Below are 20,673 nucleotides of genomic sequence, written 5' to 3' on the forward strand. Positions count from 1 at the left end.
CCATCATCGCACCTCTAGTTCATTGGCAGACACAGGTAGTGAGTGGTAGAGTCATATAAAGTTGAGGTAGAACCGAGACATAACTGAGGCAGAAAGATCAGGCTGAAAAATATCCTAGATCTTATTAGAGTGATGACACAATATGCATTTCACATGCATAAACATCAACTTTTAAAGCAGCAAATAACCAAAAACATGAAAAAAGAACATTTCTAAAACATACTAAGGTGCGGCAGCTTGGGCCACTTGCAGTGCAGGGATTAATCAGGCCAAAAACAAAAGTGCAGGATGGATCAGGTTGCCCAGATGCTTTGGAATGCTGGGGGATTTGTTGAGATGGAACTGACTGATTTTGTGTAACCTTGAAATTTTAATAACTTTGAAGTGAGCAAGCGATTTTTGTGTTTCAGTTTCTGCACTAAAAGATCCATTTTACAATAGGCACGGACTTGGAAAGGCTTATTTTGTCTCTCTAAATTAAATTAAATTAATTTTACAGCATTGTAATAGGCCCTTCGTCCCACAAGCCCTTGCTGCCCAAATACCCCAATTAACCTACAACCCCTGTATGTTTTGAAGTGTAGGAGGAAAGCCAGGCAGACATGGAGGAGAACGTATAAACCTTACAGACAGCAGTGGATTCAGTGGATCATTGGCGCTGTAAGAGTGCTGTGCTAACTATTACGTTAACCATGACGGCCTCTGTCTAGTGCTTCATTTAAAAAAAAGTAATCCTCATGGTTTTAGATTCTGTAAAAGGTGGAGTTTATAATCCAATGCAGTAAAAAAAACACAACTGGACCTGTGTATGCATTCTTGATTGTCTTATGTATTTGCCTTTAAAATTAAATTCTTACTTAAAAACAAACAGCACAAATGTATAATCATAATTTTCAAAATGAGAAAAGAAAGATAACATTTCAGAGAGACAGGAAACTGAATTTCTATCATCTGGAAGGAGACATTTCAATACACCACTGAACATGATTGTGAGTTTGTTGAGTCAGCTACAATTTCCAAGCTAATTCTGTTTTTAAGCCTTAGCATCGGCAGCTCTGGTTATGAATTGTGAGAAACAGAAGTACCTTCACAGAAATAGCACGAGACAAAAATTGAGAACCAAGAACATTTATTATACAACAATGCAAAGTTGGGTGCTTCCCCTTACCCTGGGAATACACATACACACACTGGGGCTCACCCAACTTTTATACAGTTGATTTCAGTATAGAAATACCCTCCCCCTTACATTCTTCTGCCTCCTGGATGAGTTTGGCATAAGACAATCCTGTCTGCCTACGGGCTGTTTCTGTGAACTTGGAGGACCCGGGGCGGGGGGGGGGGGGGGGTATTGTCGGACTCTGGCTTTACCTTACTCTTAATTTAGTCTATGTGTGGTCTGAGTCAAGCGTGTTCTTTGAATGAAGTGATAGGAGAAGGTATTCGGTTCAACAGTCAGTTTATTACACAGCACAAGAATAAAACTTAACAGAGCTCTGGGTCAGTCGTTAGTTCATAGGTCACCTGCACAGTGAGCTATTCCCCAAGACTGACCCCTATTGTCCAGTTGGTTCAGTTTATATAGGTCAACCTTATCATACAGAACAAAAGTTGGCTTCCTTTGCTAGATTTCATTATCATACAGAACAAAAGTTGTCTTCCTTTGCTAGATCTTTTTGCATAAGGGTTATCACAAGTCATCTCCTGTTTTGCAGATATCTGGGGTATAGCACTCCCATCTTAATCCTCCAGGCCAGACTATCCTGTTGTGTTGATCAGAAATTAATTCATCCCCAGATATTTCTAATCACCATTCTGTTCTTGTCTGGCCAATTTCTGCTGTTCTCTTTAACACCTCCTCCTGCCTTAATCTTCCTCCTAGACTGGTTTTCCATTCCCTTTGTTTCTTGCAGGCCATTCTTTGTTCTGATCTGGCCTGTGTCTCCTGTGCTACTCACCACCTCCTTTAGTTTGAGCATTCCTCCTAAATCGTTTTATGCATTTCCTCTCCCTGTATTTTGGAGCAGACAATTTTGCTCAGCCAACTTTGCTCCATGCTGTGATTGCCACTTAATCACATTCCTTTTTCCCTGAACCATGCAGTAAATATACACTTATTAATTAATCATTTATTTCATACTGTTTTAACCCCTAGATTCCAACAGTCCCCCTTTTGGTCTCAGGAAACTGAGACCAACCACCAGTTAACTTATGGGACCAAGACCTCAGGAGTTTTTGCAAGGACTGGCATCTCTGACCCCTTGTTAAACTTAACCTCACAAACTTGGCCATTATGAACACACTTCAGTCCAGTGGGGGCCCCAACACAGTGTTCAGGAACGTCAGTCCAAATCGCAAAGTACTGTTTCGGTTCGTTATGGGCCTCCCAGGCTGACCACAAACACTTCGTACAGTGGTTTTCTTCCCCAGCCCCTTCAAGGGCTCGGAACACCAGTACCCATAGTCCCCACATAGTGTTCATCCCAGCTCCCTTCATTGTTTTGATGCCAATAAATTGATTATACCGTCAACCACTGATATACAGTCACCGTAGTCCAATAGTCTCTTTAAAAAGGGACGTGTGGACTGTTAAGTGTTCTTAGTCCGTGGTTTCTTCACAGAGTCCCAGTCATCTCCGTTCGAATCTGTTCCAGTGTCCGTGTTGGTGGGTCCGTTGCTGTTCACTGACTCCAATGATACCACGTCTCGCCTTTTCCCTGTAGTCGAACCGCGTGGGACGTCCTCTCCACCACTCTGTAGGGTCCTGTCCACCTGGGCTCCGACCACTTTCTTTTGATGACCTTTAGCAGAACCCACTCCGCGACTGAAGGTATCGGTGTTTCCCCTTCTCTGTTGGAACTTGTGACCTGTTGTGAAAAATCTGACACCAGAGCCGTTAGTTTATCATAATAAAGCTTGCATCCCATTGAACTTACCTCGTTCTGCGTAGTCTGAATTCTGGCTCCCGGAAACTGGTGCCCTGTTTGTAGTTCATATGGAGTAAATCCTGTCACAGAACTTACCGAACTCCTTATTGACATTAATGCCAGGGGCAACGCATCCACCCAATTTAGTTTGTTCCGTGCCTGTACTTTCCCGATCTTACCTTTTATTGTTTGGTTCATCCTCTCCACTTTCCCTTGGGATTGTGGATGGTACACCGTTCCAAAGGCATCTCTCAATCCCAACATCGCTTCTACCTCCTGTAGATCGTTATTCTTAAAATGACTTCCATTATCGGACCTAATTTTTCTAGGAAATCCGTGTCTCGGAATATACTGGTTGATCAGGAATTTACATACCGTCCTTGCATCTTCCCTTTTGGCAGGGATTGCCTCTGGCCACCCTGTGAACACATCTACGGCTACTAAGAGGTATCGATAGCCACTTACCCTCTCAATCATGTCCGTATAATCAAGTATGATTTCCTGCCCTAGTAACTTAGGTAACGGGAACTGTCCTTCATGTGGCTTTACAGTCGCCTTGACATTGAAAGTTATACATACCTCACACTCTCTAATATGGTTCTCCACCATCGCCGGCAGGAATATCATCTGCTTCTTTCCACAGTGTGTTAGCCCATGCGCCTCCTCGAGGAGGGGTTTCATGAGAACAGATGGTAAAACTGGCCTCCCGTCTATCGATCTCCATAGTCCTTGATCCTCGGTTGCCCCCCTTTCCTCCCATACCATCCTTTCCTGAGGTGATGCCTTTGCTTGTTCCTGTACTATTACTTCTACCCTACACAGTGGTAATAAGTCATGTGCTGTTCTGTCTGCCTGTATCATAATAAACTGAGGGCCGTATCCTGCTGCCCTTTTAGCGGCCATGTCCGCTTCCTGATTTCCCCGAGCCACCATCGTATCTGTTCTATCATGTCCTTTACATTTAAGAACTGCTAATGCCCTTGGTTTCAGGAGGGCCTCAGCCAGTTTCCTAACGTCCTTCTCGTGTTTAATTGGGGTCATTGCTGCTGTTAAAAACCCACTTCTAATCCATTGACTAAGTTCAACCTGTATTGTCCCTACCACATATGCTGAGTCTGTATATATATTGACCTCCTTCCCTTCTGCCCATTCTAATGCTGCTATCATTCCCTGTAGTTCTGCGAGTTGTGCTGACTCCTTTCCTCTCACTGTCCCTGTAATGATTTCTTCAAATCCTCCTGTAGTTTTTCGTACCACCGCATAGGCAGCTTTCAATCCATCTGTGGGGTGTCTGTAACAACACCCATCTGTAAACAAGGTTTCATCTGGTTCTCTTAAGGGTGTAGCCTGTAAGTCAGGTCTTATTTTAATATCCTTCACTACCCTCTTCTCACAACAGTGTGGTTCTCCCTCTCCCATATTGTCTGCCATGTTAATGCCTTCATGGGTAAATGTAACATTTGGAGCATTCAGGATCTTTTCTAGTCTCGTCTGCCTTAGTGAAGTCATTGTAAATGCTGTCGAGCTCACAAATGCTACAATACTATGTGTTGTTAATACCGTCAGGCCATGTCCCATTACTATGTGTGCCACCTTTTGTAGAATCTTTGCTACTCCCGCTGCATGTCTCGTACATGGTGGGTGTCTGTCTTCCGTCGGGTCTAGTGTGATACTCACATACATGAGCACTCATCTTCCACCCCCTTTTTTCTGAAAAAGAACACCATCAATTGTGTGTGCTTTTTCAGAAACATCCAAAAAGAAAGGCAGTTTATAATTTGGAATCGCCAAATCTGTAGCTGTTGTAAGAGCTTGCTTCAATAGAATAAAACTCATCTCAGCCTGTGCAGTCCAATCAAGTGTAGCTCCCAGATTCCTCATCCCCTGCTCATTCACCAAAGTTAGCAGTGGATGTGTCAACTCACCATACGATGGGATAAACTGCCTACTATAACCTGACAAACCCAAAAACGAAAGCATCTCTTTTACTGTCTTTGGTTTTGGATGATGTAGTATCGCTGTTCGATGTGCAGGGGAAATCCCTGTGCCTTTCGCTGAGACCATTCTACCTAAAAAGGTGACCACCTGTCTGCAGCATTGCAGCTTTGAGCGAGAGACTTTAAAGCCTGCCTTGAACAGCTGCACTAGCAGGAGACAGGTGGCCTCCAAACAGGAAGTATGATCAGGTGCTGCTAATAGGATGTCATCTACATACTGGATCAGAACTACCCCACCTGGCAGTGCTAGCCCCCCCAGCTGTTCTTTCAACACCTGATTGAAAATCCCTGGAGATAAGATAAAGCCCTACGGATGCCTAGTATACCGCAACTTTCTACCTCTATACGTGAACGAAAACACATCTCTTAATGATTTTGCCAGCGGCAAGCAAAAGAAAGCATTCGCTAAATCTATGCAAGAGAACCACTTGTGGTTAGGGGTTAAAGCAGTCATGGCAGTATATGGGTTTGGTACTGGAACTGTGGGTGCTCGCACAATACCATTGATGCGCCTTAAGTCATGGGCCATCCGATATTTGCCTGTGTCTTGTTTAGGAACAGGTAAGATGGGTGTATTCCAACTAGAACACGAATGTTCCAACACCCCTGAATACATAAGGCCATCAATGGTATCTGCCAAACCTTCCTCAGCTTCAGGTTTGTGGGGATACTGCATCTGCCAAATAGGGGTGTAATCTGACAGTTCGAAGGTTATGGGATCAACCTGCTGACAAAAACCCACATCTGCTGATCCCACTGACCACAGGTTCTCAGGGAGAGAATCTAGCATAGGGGCCGAGTCGGGGTGATCCATCTTCTCTCTGCCATGAAAGCGTCCAATCTGTCTATGCTCAAGGACTCGATCATATGTCGGGGACAAAATTCTGTATGCCTGACCAGATGAGGACAACTGCACTGTCGGTAATTGGGTGTCAGACCAGTCACTAAGGGACATCAAGTTCCGACACATCGGTCCCAAATTTTTTGCCTGGTGAGTAGTGCCAATTGCAAGGGTGACATGAGGAATGGCCTCACCTGCCATCTCATACCATTCCAGCTGTTCAGATGTCAGTGCCAACGTAGCGGCCACTCCCTCCTTTCCTACCACTATGTAGTCCGAATTAATCTCCCATTGCATGCCCTCTACCTCTTCATAAAAGGCATGCTGAAACATTTCATCCCCATCCCTATCGTAAAAGAGGGTCATATGGGGGGGTCCGAGGGAGGGGTATACGGGTGTAAAGCCTGGATCCACGGCTTCCATTGATTATAAAGCTTTAGCAGCCCTCCCTTTTGTGGGTCCTCTGGTTGCAACAGCCCCCAGTAAATGTCAGCCCATTGTCCCTCAGACGCGGATCCTCCAGCTGCCGCCAACAACATCTGAGAACTGGAATGCAGTGTAGTAACTGAACAGTTCATAGAATATCCATTTGGAAAGGTGACCTCTATTCCGCTGGGTCCACAAAGGATCGATGCTCCGCACTTGACCAATAGGTCTCTGCCCAAGAGATTGGTAGGGCACCTGGCTGACAAAATGTATTGATGTGTAAAAGTCTGTCCCGCCACAGAAGTGACTAATGGTGTAGAAAACGGCAGATTTTCTGGTGTACCCGAGAATCCTATCAGCTGGATGCTAGAGGATGATGTTTTATCTTGAAACTCAGCGCCAGTGAGTGTTGAAAATCTGGCTCCCGTATCCACTAAAAAGGATACTTCCATGTCCATTACTTTAATCTGCAGGAAAGGGTCTGCCAACCTAGCCTGCTCGTGGGTGCTCGGGCTCCGTCACTGTGGGCAATATTGCTCCTCCTCTGTCAGCAAAGGGAATTGTCTCTTCGGAGCTAGAGCCGCATAGGGTGCCTGATGTACTGGGGGTGGCACTGACGATCTCTGGGGCTGGACCCAATGCTCATTTTGTGGTGGTCCATATCCCCTTCCCCCAGTGTCCCGAGGATCCCAAGCTAGGGGGCAGTCTCTCTTCCAGTGTCCTGGCTGACCGCATACAAAACATACGGCTGGTTGCATTCGTGGAGCACCCCGACCTCTCCCTCTTACTCGGAATCCCCCCATTGGACCTCCCGTTCTGCCCACATAGGTGGGACCCGGTGCCCAATATGGGGCTGGGTGCCAACTCATATTATTCCCTTGTGGTGGCTGCGGTGGCTGCTGAATCATCTGGTTCGCACCCTTTGAGGAAATCTTTTTTGCCTCGTTTGCCTTTTTCCTAGCCTCTTCCAATTGAAGCTTAAGGAGTTGCACTTGTGCCAACTCCGTAGTTTGTTTGTCCTCCTTTTGCTTAGCCCTGTAATGCTTCATGTGATGGGTCAAATGTTTTTCCCATTGCTCACTCGAGCAGCCAGGAATATCAGGGTTATTCTCTAACGCTTCCCTAACTACAGCTGGCAGTCCGCTCGTTACTGCAGCCCTAAAGAGTGTAGTCTGCAAGGGATCTGTGGCTGGGTGTACTCCTGCTTTATCCGTCCAACTCTCCTTACACTGACTCAAAAAGGTCAAGATCTCCTCATCCTCTGACTCCTTTTGTCTATTGTGAGGAGTGGGGGTGGTGTGATCCTCTGACATTCCTACCTTGAGAAGGCATTCTCAAGTGTCTGTTCTTGCTCTCTCTCATTTGTTTTTTCCAGTCGCATACCAGCTTCCCTTACTATTTTTCCTTACTGCACATCTATCGTTCTGTACTTCGTGCACCCACTCTTTTGTTTCCTCCACTCTCTCCTGCGCAACTCTCTTCAGTCTCTCCTTCGCCTCATGTAGTTCTGGACCTGTTAACTCAGTGACATTCACTATTCCCTCACTTATCTGCATCGCTGGCATTTGGGGAATAGGATAAGGTGGTGGCAATGTCTCTGGTAACTTTGGATATAGCGGGGCTGACGGCTTAACCTCCCCCGTTTTCTCCTTTATGATAGGGGTCCCTTTTTAATATCATGTTGAAGGTTCGCTTCCACAGCCATGCAAGCCAATGTCATAATGTGTAAATCTGCCCTTCTCTGTTCCTTCACTTCTCTCTGTTGTTTAAACCTTCTTCTATTCCATATAGATCCTTGTCCTTTTGCCTCATGTTCCTGTACCTCCTTGGCTGCTTCCCTCTCTGCTTCTCCTAAGTACAGTACCAGCCGGATTTTTTCAAACCCTCGTGGTACCTTCCCCTGACTCTGCAGCTCTCTCCATATCTGTTCGTACCGTGCCATAGCCAGTACCTCCTCTCCCTTCGGTAATCCTCCCAGTAATTGATTCCTTGTTTTTTCCCACTGTCGGTTTACAGATGGGGGAACCCCTCTGTCTTCCCCGAGCTCTTGCCCTACATCCCTATTTACTCCTTCCATCTCCGTTCCGATCTTTAACCCTTTAGACTTCGTACTTCACTGGGTCTCTCCCCTGGTAGGATTTTGACACCCTGCAATATACTTCGTCCCTTCCCACGTTATTATGAACACCAGCAGCACACTACACACGATCCTTAAACAAATACTTATTATAAACTATTATGATACACTAGACGATTCCTAAACAGATATTTATCCACTATAGAAGCAAATAACTATAAAACAATACACCTTATACAGATACTGATTATACACTACTATGGCACACGATCCTTAATCAAATACTTATTACACACTATAGAAGCAAATAACCATCACCATACACCTTATTCTAATTGGCCAAGTGTCTAAAGCTATCTCTCGAGATCGCTACGAGGGGACTCCAACCCCATTCTACTAGGAGGACTCCAACCCCCTTTCTACTAGGAGGACTCCAACCCCCTTTTTACTACAGGGGACTCCAACCCCGTTCTACTAGGAGGACTCCAACCCCCTTCTACTACAGGGGACTCCAACCCTGTTCTACTAGGAGGACTCCAACCCCCTTCTACTACAGGGGACTCCAACCCCGTTCTACTAGGGGGCCTCCAACCCCCTTTTGTTTTATTCTTTGGCTTTAACGAGGGCTTTTGCAGAGTAGTGAAAACACACAATTTATCTTTGCCAATAGCAGAACTTCGTTTAAACAGGCGTCTGCTTACCTCCCTTTGTAGAATGGTCACTTGTTATCACCACAATCGACCGGTGTTTCGTATCTTTTTCTTCCGTCACTTCTCCATCTTCATCACGTCGGGGTCACCAAATTGTCGGACTCTGGCTTTACCTTACTCTTAATTTAGTCTATGTGTGGTCTGAGTCCAGCGTGTTCTTTGAATGAAGTGATAGGAGAAGGTATTCGGTTCAACAGTCAGTTTATTACACAGCACAAGAATAAAACTTAACAGAGCTCTGGGTCAGTCGTTAGTTCATAGGTCACCTGCACAGTGAGCTATTCCCCAAGACTGACCCCTATTGTCCAGTTGGTTCAGTTTATATAGGTCAACCTTATCATACAGAACAAAAGTTGGCTTCCTTTGCTAGATTTCATTATCATACAGAACAAAAGTTGTCTTCCTTTGCTAGATCTTTTTGCATAAGGGTTATCACAAGTCATCTCCTGTTTTGCAGATATCTGGGGTGTAGCACTCCCATCTTAATCCTCCAGGCCAGACTATCCTGTTGTGTTGATCAGAAATTAATTCATCCCCAGATATTTCTAATCACCATTCTGTTCTTGTCTGGCCAATTTCTGCTGTTCTCTTTAACATCTCCTCCTGCCTTAATCTTCCTCCTAGACTGGTTTTCCATTCCCTTTGTTTCTTGCAGGCCATTCTTTGTTCTGATCTGGCCTGTGTCTCCTGTGCTACTCACCACCTCCTTTAGTTTGAGCATTCCTCCTAAATCGTTTTATGCATTTCCTCTCCCTGTATTTTGGAGCAGACAATTTTGCTCAGCCAACTTTGCTCCATGCTGTGATTGCCACTTAATCACATTCCTTTTTCCCTGAACCATGCAGTAAATATACACTTATTAATTAATCATTTATTTCATACTTTTTTAACCCCTAGATTCCAACAGTATCCTGTCGGTGTCCCATCATGTCATTATCCTTATTCACACCTTCCTAACTCTCAGGCTTACTAACATCTTATATGCAGAACTTGCTGATTCTGTCTCAAAGGCTAGAAGACCCTTATCTTATTCAGACTAACTTTACTTCCTACATTCTATTATCTATCCTTATCCTATTCATACTGGCTTTATTCATTACACATATATCCATACTAGTTTTCTTCATCTTTCATATTTTCATATTAGTTTTATTCATCTCTCATAATCCTCACTTTTCATTTAGCTACACTTCGTGAATTCTCAACTGGAATGTATTACTTGTAAACTTGGTCTTTTTCCCAGCGGGTCAGTAATCAAACTGCAGTCTCAGCATCATCAGACAGAATTTGGGGAACATACATCCTTTGGGTTATAGTGTTCTGACAAGGGGTCCGTTGAATTAAATACTGCACACAAGTCTTTAGGCAGGGGAGCACCATAATGGCCAGAATAGCGAGTCCAGCTGCTATAAGGGCTGTGGGTATCAGACTCCAGTTACCAATAAAAAGTCTAGTCCATCCCACACCGGACCAAGGTTGCCAACTCTGAACCTGGGCATGGGAAGATTTTTGAACTCCTGAAGAAGTGTCTTTAACCACCTGACCGTTGTGAGCATTGTCATTAACCAGTCTTTCACAAACGCTGCCTTCAGCAGCCAACGAGTAATCGAGAGCCAGGCGGTTTTGTTGAACTGTGGCTCGTATCTGTCGTCTTTCTTCAGCCCATAAATTCAGGGCCATCACTGTCTGTTCGGTGATGATCTCCAAGGCTGGAGTCTGATTAAACGATTTAAATGGCAAGCAGCTGTGGTGTTCTGGAGCAGCTTACATCATTTACAACTGGAACTCCCCTTACAGTGGTGGTTCTTAACATTCCAAATGTCTGTGTGACCCAAAGGATGATTTACAGGAGACCAAGTTGGGGAGGGGTGTTTCTTGTCACTTAACCTGTGAGTTGCAGCTTGTCTGTGAATATTAGCATATGTATTCACTCTATGCTACATGTATAATCCTGACTAACATTCTGTCTGTCATTATCCCACCATCTTCTTTGTGCTATCTCTTTAAAACTCTTTTTAATATCTGTAGAGGCCGGAATACAAACCAAGTCTACTCCCCTACGGCCGTTCTGTTCCCCGGTCCATGTTGTGATCCTATATTAACCCAAACTAAATAAGGTACCCCACTATGACTATACTCTATACCTGCGCCCTGTCTGCATTCTAAAGGTAAATAATTGTCACCTCTGCTGCCCCTATTCCAGGAGGACTTAATACATTGTGAGCAATTTGGTGATTTCCCAAAAATTGGGAACCAACAAGTAAACAAAACAGCAAATGGTAAAAACAACTTTACAGCACTTTTTCCTGGCGTAGTGCAACTTTCAGATCAAAAGGATGAAGGACTGCACGCCAGGTGGAGAGTAGATTATTAATGTCTTTAGTCCGTGGATCAGCAGCTTGTTTAATTCGTTCTATGTGAGTCCACCCCTTTTCTTTTGTTCGCACTGCAGTGTCTGTAATCAAAAGTACAAAATAGGGGCCGTCCCAGACAGGTTTTAGTTGGTGATCTTGCTATGCTTTTACATATACCCAATCACCTGATTTAATAAAATGAATAGGATGCTCCAGGGGTGGGTTTTGAGCTAATAAACCCTTCCGTTTTAATTCGTAAAGAGAGGCAGAAAGTCCCTTTAAATATTTGGATATGTACTGGTCGTTCGCCTCAGGGGTAGGGGTATTAAAAGGTGACATACAAGGTTCGAGTATACCATCTTTCACCAACTGGTCAATTACTGGCTGCAGTCCCTTCGGCCAGCCATCGGAAATGGATACTGCTTTCGTCTAATTACTTGCTCAGGATCTTTTAAAGTAACTTGCAAGGGAGGAATATCTAACACTCCTCTATTGCTTCTTTTTGCACATACTCCAGGATTTATTAGTTCCCGATCCTCCTCGGTTAATACATGCAATTGAACCCCGATGCCTGATTCCTGTGGTCTGGTGCCGATAGCCAATTGGTCCTGTAACTCCAGCTTGGGGAACCAGTAGAATGTCCTCCATTACTATTTTCTCTCCCATTTGTATTCTTACATCCCTTAATACAGGGACAGTAAAATCTCTTCCTCCTACTCCCGAAATCATCACTGTCCCCTCTATCTTAACACCCTCGGGTGGTTGTAAAATACTAGACCGGGCTGCCCCAAAATCTACTAAAAAGGTCATCTTGTCACTGTGGGGTTCTATGCTTAAATTTACCAATGGTTCTCTGTGCAGTCCCACAGTGTGTATTGACTGAGAACCGTGACCCCCCCTATTCATAATCTGCTTCCATCTGTCGGATTCTGGCATTACCCTACCCTTAATTTAGTCTATGTGTCGTCTGAGTCCAGCGTGTTCGTTAAATGAAGTGATAAGAGAAGGTATTCGGTTCAACAATCAGTTTATTACACAGCACAAGAATAAAGCTTTACAGAACTCTGGTTCAGTTGTTAGTTTATAGGTCACCTGCACAGTGAGCTATTCCCCAAGACTGACCTCTATTGTCCAATCTCTACAGTTTATATAGCTCAACCTTATCATACAAAACAAAAGTTGGCTTCCTTCGCTAGATTTCATTATCATACAGAACAAAAGTTGGCTTTCTTTGCTAGATTTCTTGCAGAAGATTTATCACAAGTAATTTCCTGCTCTGCAGTTTTCTGGTGTGTAGAGCTCCCATCTTGCAGGCCATCTTCTCAGATCGAAGCCTGCAAGCTCACACCAAGACACAAGAGCAACTTGTCCGTGAACTACTCTTTGCAGATGATGCCGCTTTAGTTGCCCATTCAGAGCCAGCTCTTCAGCGCTTGACATCATGTTTTGCGGAAATTGCTAAAATGTTTGGCCTGGAAGTCAGCCTGAAGAAGACTGAGGTCCTCCATCAGCCAGCTCCCCACCATGACTACCAGCCCCACCACATCTCCATCAGGCACACAAAACGCAAAACGGTCAACCAGTTTACCTATCTCGGCTGCACCATTTCATCAGATGCAAGGATCGTCAATGAGATAGACAACAGACTCGCCAAGGCAAATAGCGCCTTTGGAAGACTACACAAAAGAGTCTGGAAAAACAACCAACTGAAAAACCTCACAAAGATAAGCATATACAGAGCCGTTGTCATACCCACACTCCTGTTCGGCTCTGAATCATGGGTCCTCTACCGGCATCACCTACGACTCCTAGAACGCTTCCACCAGCGTTGTCTCCGCTAATCCTCAACATTCATTGGAGCAACTTCATCCCTAACATCAAAGTACTCGAGATGGCAGAGGCCGACAGCATCGAATCCACACTGTTGAAGATCCAACTGCGCTGGGTAGGTCACGTCTCCAGAATGGAGGACCATCGCCTTCCCAAGATCGTGTTATATGCTGAACTCTCCACTGGCCATCGTGTCAGAAGTGCACCAAAGAAGAGGTACAAGGACTGCCTAAAGAAATCTCTTGGTGCTTGCCACATTGACCACCGCCAGTGGGCAGATATTGCCTCAAACCGTGCATCTTGGCACCTCACAGTTCGGCGGGCAGCAACCTCCTTTGAAGAAGACCGCAGAGCCCACCTCACTGACAAAAGACAAAGGAGGAAAAACCCAACACCCAACCCCAACCCACCAATTTTCCCCTGCAACCGCTGCAACCGTGTCTGCCTGTCCCGCATCGGACTTGTCAGCCACAAATGAGCCTGCAGCTGACGTGGACATTTACCCCTCCATAAATCTTCGTCTGCGAAGCCAAGCCAAAGAAAAAGAAGAGCTCCCATCTTAATCTTCAAGGTCAGAATATCCTGTTGTTTTGATCAGAAATCAATTCATACCCCAGATATTTCTAATTATTTATTTGTTCTCATCTGGCCATATTCTTCTTTTCTACTCAACACCTCCTTCTGTCTTAGCTTCTTACTGGTTCCATTCTCTTTGTTTCTGACAGTCTCTGTCAGGATTCTTTTTGTTTGTGCAAATCAGCACCTCCTTTTGCCTTAACATTCCTACTAAATTGTTTCATACATATCCTCTCTTTTGTATTTGGGGAGCAGACAATTCTAAACCTACTGTAATCAGCCAACTTTGCTACATACTGTGGCTGCCCCTTACTTACATTACTCTTTCCCTTCACCATGAGGTAAATATTAAATTGTTACATTCAGAGCCAGCTCTTCAGCCCTTGACGTCCTGTTTTGCAGAAACTGCCAAAATGTTTGGCCTGGAAGTCAGCCTGAAGAAAACTGAGGTCCTCCATCAGCCAGCTCCCCACCATGACTACCAGCCCCACCACATCTCCATCAGGCACACAAAACGCAAAACGGTCAACCAGTTTACCTATCTCGGCTGCACCATTTCATCGGATGCAAGGATCGACAACGAGATAGACAACAGACTCGCCAAGGCAAATAGCGCTTTTGGAAGACTACACAAAAGAGTCTGGAAAAACAACCAACTGAAAAACCGCACAAAGATAAGCGTATACAGAGCCGTTATCATACCCACACTCCTGTTCGGCTCCGAATCATGGGTCCTCTACCGGTATCACCTACAGCAGCTAGAACGCTTCCACCAGCGTTGTCTCCGCTCCATCCTCAACATTCATTGGAGCGACTTCATCCCTAACATCGAAGTACTCAAGATGGCAGAGGCCGACAGCATCGAATCCACGCTGCTGAAGATCCAACTGCGCTGGGTAGGTCACGTCTCCAGAATGGACCATCGCCTTCCCAACATCATGTTATATGGCGAGCTCTCCACTGGCCACCGTGACAGAGGTGCACCAAAGAAGAGGTACAAGGACTGCCTAAAGAAATCTCTTGGTGCCTGCCACATTGACCACCACCAGTGGGCTGATATCGCTTCAAACCGTGCATCTTGGTGCCTCACAGTTCGGCGGGCGGCAACCTCCTTTGAAGAAGACTGCAGAGCCCACCTCACTGACAAAAGACAAAGGAGGAAAAACCCAACACCCAACCCCAACCAACCAATTTTCCCCTGCAACCGCTGCAACTGTGTCTGCCTGTCCCGCATTGGACTTGTCAGCCACAAACGAGCCTGCAGCTGACGTGGACATTTTACCCCCTCCATAAATCTTCGTCCGCGAAGCCAAGCCAAAGAAAAGAACTAAGTACTGGATTCATGTATACAAACTGAATAGTGTCAGAAATAAAACTTCTCACACATGAGTCTCTTTAAAACTGATGACACGACAAGCTTTATTTACAAGTCTGCAGAGTTGGACTCAACTGGCTTCTCACCAGTTAAGCCCCGATACATACAGTGCATTGATTTTTATACCCTTATTGTTTGCCCTTCCCCTTCTTATTAATATTGTTTTAATTGGTTAGTATTGCAAAAGCATTCTAAGTATAACTGCATTTTTAATTATCACGTTCGTTACGTACGCTGCGAACTCTACATACACTAAATTCTGTTTCTCACCCTTCTTATCAATCTTTTGTCTCCTGCATGTCTCTCACTATGACCATGAAAAGATATGTTTAAAAAAACATATCCAGCTGAACCTTTTGTCCTTGGCTGCTAGTAAGCTCCCTGTCCGTTCTGGCTTCCCTTTTTATGATTAATCATCACATTTTAACTTAAGCCATTTTAACCTAAATTCTCTATATATAACAAATAGTACATGAACATATATTCTACATATTTTCTATGATTAATTAACTCCTATATTCCAACACATCAGTGCGTAAGATCACGTCTCCCTGGCTCGCATTGGGCATTCTCTCTTAAAATGTCCCTCCTTTTTACAATGGTAGCAAACTAATGCTCCTATTTCCCAATTCCTACCAGGATTACCACGAGATCCCGGGAACAGTCGTCGTCCCCGGAATTCCCCTCTGCCCTTGCCCCTGCTCTGGTCTCTACTCTCCCGCTCCCCGAGCTCCTCCCAATGTCCAGGAGCTGGCACACAGCCCCTACCCTTTCCTTGCTGTCCCTCCACGACTTCCTTGACTGCCTGCATCAAAATCTTAGCCTTTCCTTTCTGTTTATTGGGCATTCTCTCTTAAAATTATGCACGTCCGTACTAGTCAGGGGCACATTTACGAAACCGAGACCCCCTCCCATGGGAACTTCCCGTAAAGGTCTCATCCAGTTAATTTCTGGCTTATCCTCTCCTTTATAATGTCTAGATTCCTGCTCTCTGGGAAATGAATCAAAGGGTTCTGCCCTTTCCTCCCGGAGGGTCTCACACTGTTTTGAATCAAAGTCTCCTCCCTCTCCTGTCAATTGAGGTGGTAATCTAGTACTTTGTGAACCCCTACTTTCTTCTCCTTTCTTTAGCTGTGGGGGAGGAGGGGAAGGTGAAGAAGGGTAGAGCATAGGAGAGAAGGGAAAGATAGGAGCCGGCATAGGAGGAGCAAAGGTGGAGGAAGGGAATGTAACACATCCCATTCTTGTGTTTCAGGGACAAAAGGTTCCTCATCCTTCTTGTCCTTACATTCCTTTTCATTCAAAACCAGTTGATCAACCGATCCACTGAGCCAGGTTATGGGGATAAGGCTGGAAAGGGGTACTGATGGTAGTGATCAGTCATGATCTGTAAAATGGCGGTGCTGGCTCGACGGGCCGAAGGGCCTACTCCAGCTCCTATTGTCTATATTCTCTGCTCTCAATATTATCTTTTTGATTTTGATAGAGCCAGATGTTCAATGCCTGACACATCCAGTCCTCATTGGATCCGAACTTTGGCCAATATACTGAATTTCCTTTTATCGGGTTTTTTTTAACCCATTCCAGCCAGCAATACCTGACCATGGTCTGTTTGTCTTTCCCACGGGTTTTCCCCGCACCCCAATCAGATAGCATTAATCCTAACGGACTTTGCTTAGTTATCTGATTGTCCCGTCCTTCCTTAGGACTATTTCCCTTGCTACTCACACCTCCCCTACTAACAGGTAAGTAAAATTCCTCTTACCGGGATCCAGTAGCTGTTTCTAGCGTGCTTTCTTAACGTCCTCCGTCATTTGTTCTCAATGCTTCTTCTCGGATATCACTTGCTTCATCCACTGACAAGTCACCCGTCGTCCGTGAGTCCAGCTGAATCAGCCGGGTGCACCTACCCTCGTCGTCGGGCACTCTGTCAGTGGAGGGAGTGGGATCCCGGACGAGCCCCCATTTGTGAGAAACCGAAGTACCTTCACAGAAATTGCTCAAGACAAAAATTGAGAACAAAGAACATTTATTATACAACAATGCAAAGTTGGGTGCTTCCCCTTACCCTGGGAATACACACACACACTGGGGCTCACCCAACTTTTATACAGTTTATTTCAGTATAGAATTACCCTCCCCCTTACATTCTTCTGCCTCCTGGATGAGTTTGGCATTAGGCAATCCTGTCTGCCTACGTGCTGTTTCTGTGAACTTGGAGGACCAGGGGGTATCCTGTCGGTGTCCCATCATGTCATTGTCCTTATTGTCCTTATTCACAAACCTGCCTTTGTTCTAATTCACACCTTCCTGACTCTCAGGGCTACAACCTTATATGCAGAACTTGCTAATTCTGTCTAAGGCTAGAAGACCCTTATCTTATTCAGACTAATTCTGTCTAATTACATATACGGAACTTGCTGATTCTGTCTAGGCTAGAAGACCCTTATCTTATTCAGACTAACTATCCTATTCATACTTATCCTATTCATACTGGCTTTATTCATTACACATATATCTATACTAGTTTTCTTCATCTTTCATATTTTCCTATTAGTTTTACTCATCTCTCACATGAATTAACTATAGCCATTGAAAACAATGTCAAGTAACTTTTGTCTATAGCTCTCCCTCTCCATGAAATATGGATATTATAAAAACCTGTCCCAGTAGCAAAAGGATTGGAGTTAAGGAAAAGGAACATGGCACAGGCAATGTGCAGGCTTTCTTTTTAGAAAGTTTGATTTTCTTTTTAAAAAAAATTCTTACTTGGGTTATTTAGTTTATTAGGTTGTTCCTTTTTTATCCAGGTTTTTTTTGGTGGGGCGGGGTCTGAATCCCACCTGTATTTGTAGAATTGGTGTTGTTGGGCACTCCCAGTTGCCCCAATAATGACAAAGAGTGAGCTCCAAGCTCGGGAAAGGAGACCTTTCTGGCCTGGGTCCCAGGGGAGGGGTGTCATCAGCGGGGCGGGCCAGCCCGAGCCAATTTGTACACACAATCCATACCATTACAGGTGTTCTTGGGGGAAACTCAATCTGTTCTCTGAATGTTGAAAAAGATTGTATTGATCGTTGAAGTTACATAAATTCAAAAACAAGAAACCTCTGGTCTATTTCTCTCAGAATTTAAAGTTGGCACAGTGCCTAGTGCAGCATGTTAGAGGTCTAAACAATGCAACGAGGGGAGAAACAAGAAAGCCTGCAGGCTCTGGCACAACAATGCTGGAGAAACTCTGCGGGGCTTGCTCAGCCCCTCCAGCACTTGGTGTGTTCATGAAAAAGGGAATGGCTTTGAAGTATTCCCAGACGCCTTCCTCCCAAGGATGTGCTCAGTGGGGAATAGTTTCTTTAACGCAGTGTGCATTTTTAAGTAACGGGATGAAATAAAGCTGGAAACATTGCATGCCTCGCAGTCAATATGTTAAAACAGGAAAGGTCGCTTCAATGCCTTTTCAATGCAACACGGAGACCCCCGTGCTCCCCAATTCGGAGGGTCTTTTGCTGAACGGCAGAGCCAAGTTTGCAAACTTCCTACCGGGCCTCGGCGTTGATTTCTCGCGGTGTCGGGCGTGGTTTCTGAGGTCCCCGTTACCGGGGAAACGGTTGCTAGGTTACACCCCCCCCCCCCAAGCATCGCTGCCGGAACTGAGCGGGGCCGAGGACCGGAGAGCCGCAGGTAGGAGCCGGGGGTGGATCCTTACGCCCTCCCCGGGACCCCGAACTGAACGCTTTGGTTGGCGTGGCGGAAGGAGGAAGGGGCCAGCGTTAAAAAATGTTCCTCCACGAGTGGGTGAAACAGTTGCGGAGTTGTCGGCTCCACAGGGTGTTAAACCTGGGAAAAGATGAGAGCAAGCAGGAATCTGGCATCAGCGAGTTCAATCAAACATTCTCAAAGAGCAAGTGCTGCTTTTTTAAAATTTAAATTGATAATAAACCAAGTATTAATGTTATTTAACTTTTTTTGATGGTGTATAACTTTTCTTTGCGAATTGGATATTTAGGTAAGACCATGTGTTTCAGATTGTGAGAGATGAGTAAAACTGATATAAAAATATGAAGATGAGGAAACTAATATAGATATATGGGTGAATGAATAAAGCCAGTATGAACAGGATAAGAAATGGATATTAGAATGTAGGAAGCAGAGTTAGACTGAATAAGATAAGGGTCTTCTAGCCCTAGATAGAATTAGCAGGTTTTGCATATGTCTTTGGCTTGGCTTCGCGGACGAAGATTTATGGAGGGGGTAAAAGTCCACGTCAGCTGCAGGCTCGTTTGTGGCTGACAAGTCCGATGCGGGACAGGCAGACACGGTTGCAGCGGTTGCAGGGGAAAATTGGTTGGTTGGGGTTGGGTGTTGGGTTTTTCCTCCTTTGCCTTTTGTCAGTGAGGTGGGCTCTGCGGTCTTCTTCTGAGGAGTTCATGTGCAATGAGGGCAGACCGACGTTCAGGTCGGTGGCTGTCAGCCTTGTCTAGCATGGTTCTGATGTTCCAGCATGCTAGCTTGAGTTTATGAGCATCTTTTGAGGGGGAGGACGTGGAGGGGGAGGACGTGGAGGGGGAGGACGTGGAGGGGGAGGACGTGGAGGGGGAGGACGTGGAGGGGGAGGACGTGGAGGGGGAGGACGTGGAGGGGGAGGACGTGGAGGGGGAGGACGTGGAGGGGGAGGACGTGGAGGGGGAGGACGTGGAGGGGGAGGACGTGGAGGGGGAGGACGTGGAGGGGGAGGACGTGGAGGGGGAGGACGTGGAGGGGGAGGACGTGGAGGGGGAGGACGTGGAGGGGGAGGACGTGGAGGGGGAGGACGTGGAGGGGGAGGACGTGGAGGGGGAGGACGTGGAGGGGGAGGACGTGGAGGGGGAGGACGTGGAGGGGGAGGACGTGGAGGGGGAGGACGTGGAGGGGGAGGACGTGGAGGGGGAGGACGTGGAGGGGGAGGACGTGGAGGGGGAGGACGTGGAGGGGGAGGACGTGGAGGGGGAGGACGTGGAGGGGGAGGACGTGGAGGGGGAGGACGTGGAGGGGGAGGACGTGGAGGGGGAGGACGTGGAGGGGGAGGACGTGGAGGGGGAGGACGTGGAGGGGGAGGACGTGGAGGGGGAGGACGTGGAGGGGGAGGACGTGGAGGGGGAGGACGTGGAGGGGGAGGACGTGGAGGGGGAGGACGTGGAGGGGGAGGACGTGGAGGGGGAGGACGTGGAGGGGGAGGACGTGGAGGGGGAGGACGTGGAGGGGGAGGACGTGGAGGGGGAGGACGTGGAGGGGGAGGACGTGGAGGGGGAGGACGTGGAGGGGGAGGACGTGGAGGGGGAGGACGTGGAGGGGGAGGACGTGGAGGGGGAGGACGTGGAGGGGGAGGACGTGGAGGGGGAGGACGTGGACTTGTCCTCGGGCCTGCGCAAAGGAGCTTTTATTTGTATTTGCTTGAATTGTATTTGTACTGCAAATTGTATTTGCAGTAATAATATGATTTCAGAATTATTGTTAGTATGTACTTGAGATCACATACAACCTTGAGATTCTTTTTCTCCACAGGCAATGCAGATTACCACTTATT

The 20,673-nt window shown here is 46.1% G+C and overlaps 1 protein-coding gene across 7 annotated transcripts in view; it reads left to right on the plus strand.

Annotated features, from left to right (window-relative positions):
• Positions 1-20,673, plus strand: part of saxo4 (stabilizer of axonemal microtubules 4) — a 331,023-nt gene that overhangs the window by 180,390 nt on the left and 129,960 nt on the right. The window contains exon 1 of one of the 7 annotated variants that reach the window (XM_069898902.1): positions 18,705-18,791. The exons of 4 other annotated variants lie outside the window; for them this stretch is intronic. Coding sequence is in view for 1 of the 3 variants with exons in the window: in XM_069898894.1 (XP_069754995.1) it covers positions 18,888-19,011 (124 nt within the window). In the remaining 2 variants the exon portion in view is untranslated. Of the gene's footprint in view, positions 1-18,704; positions 19,012-20,673 lie in introns of those variants that run through there. 2 more of the 7 variants (XM_069898894.1, XM_069898936.1) reach the window with 2 other exon arrangements.

The sequence above is a fragment of the Narcine bancroftii genome, chromosome 1 (assembly GCF_036971445.1).
Source record: "Narcine bancroftii isolate sNarBan1 chromosome 1, sNarBan1.hap1, whole genome shotgun sequence".
Lineage (NCBI taxonomy): Eukaryota > Metazoa > Chordata > Chondrichthyes > Torpediniformes > Narcinidae > Narcine > Narcine bancroftii.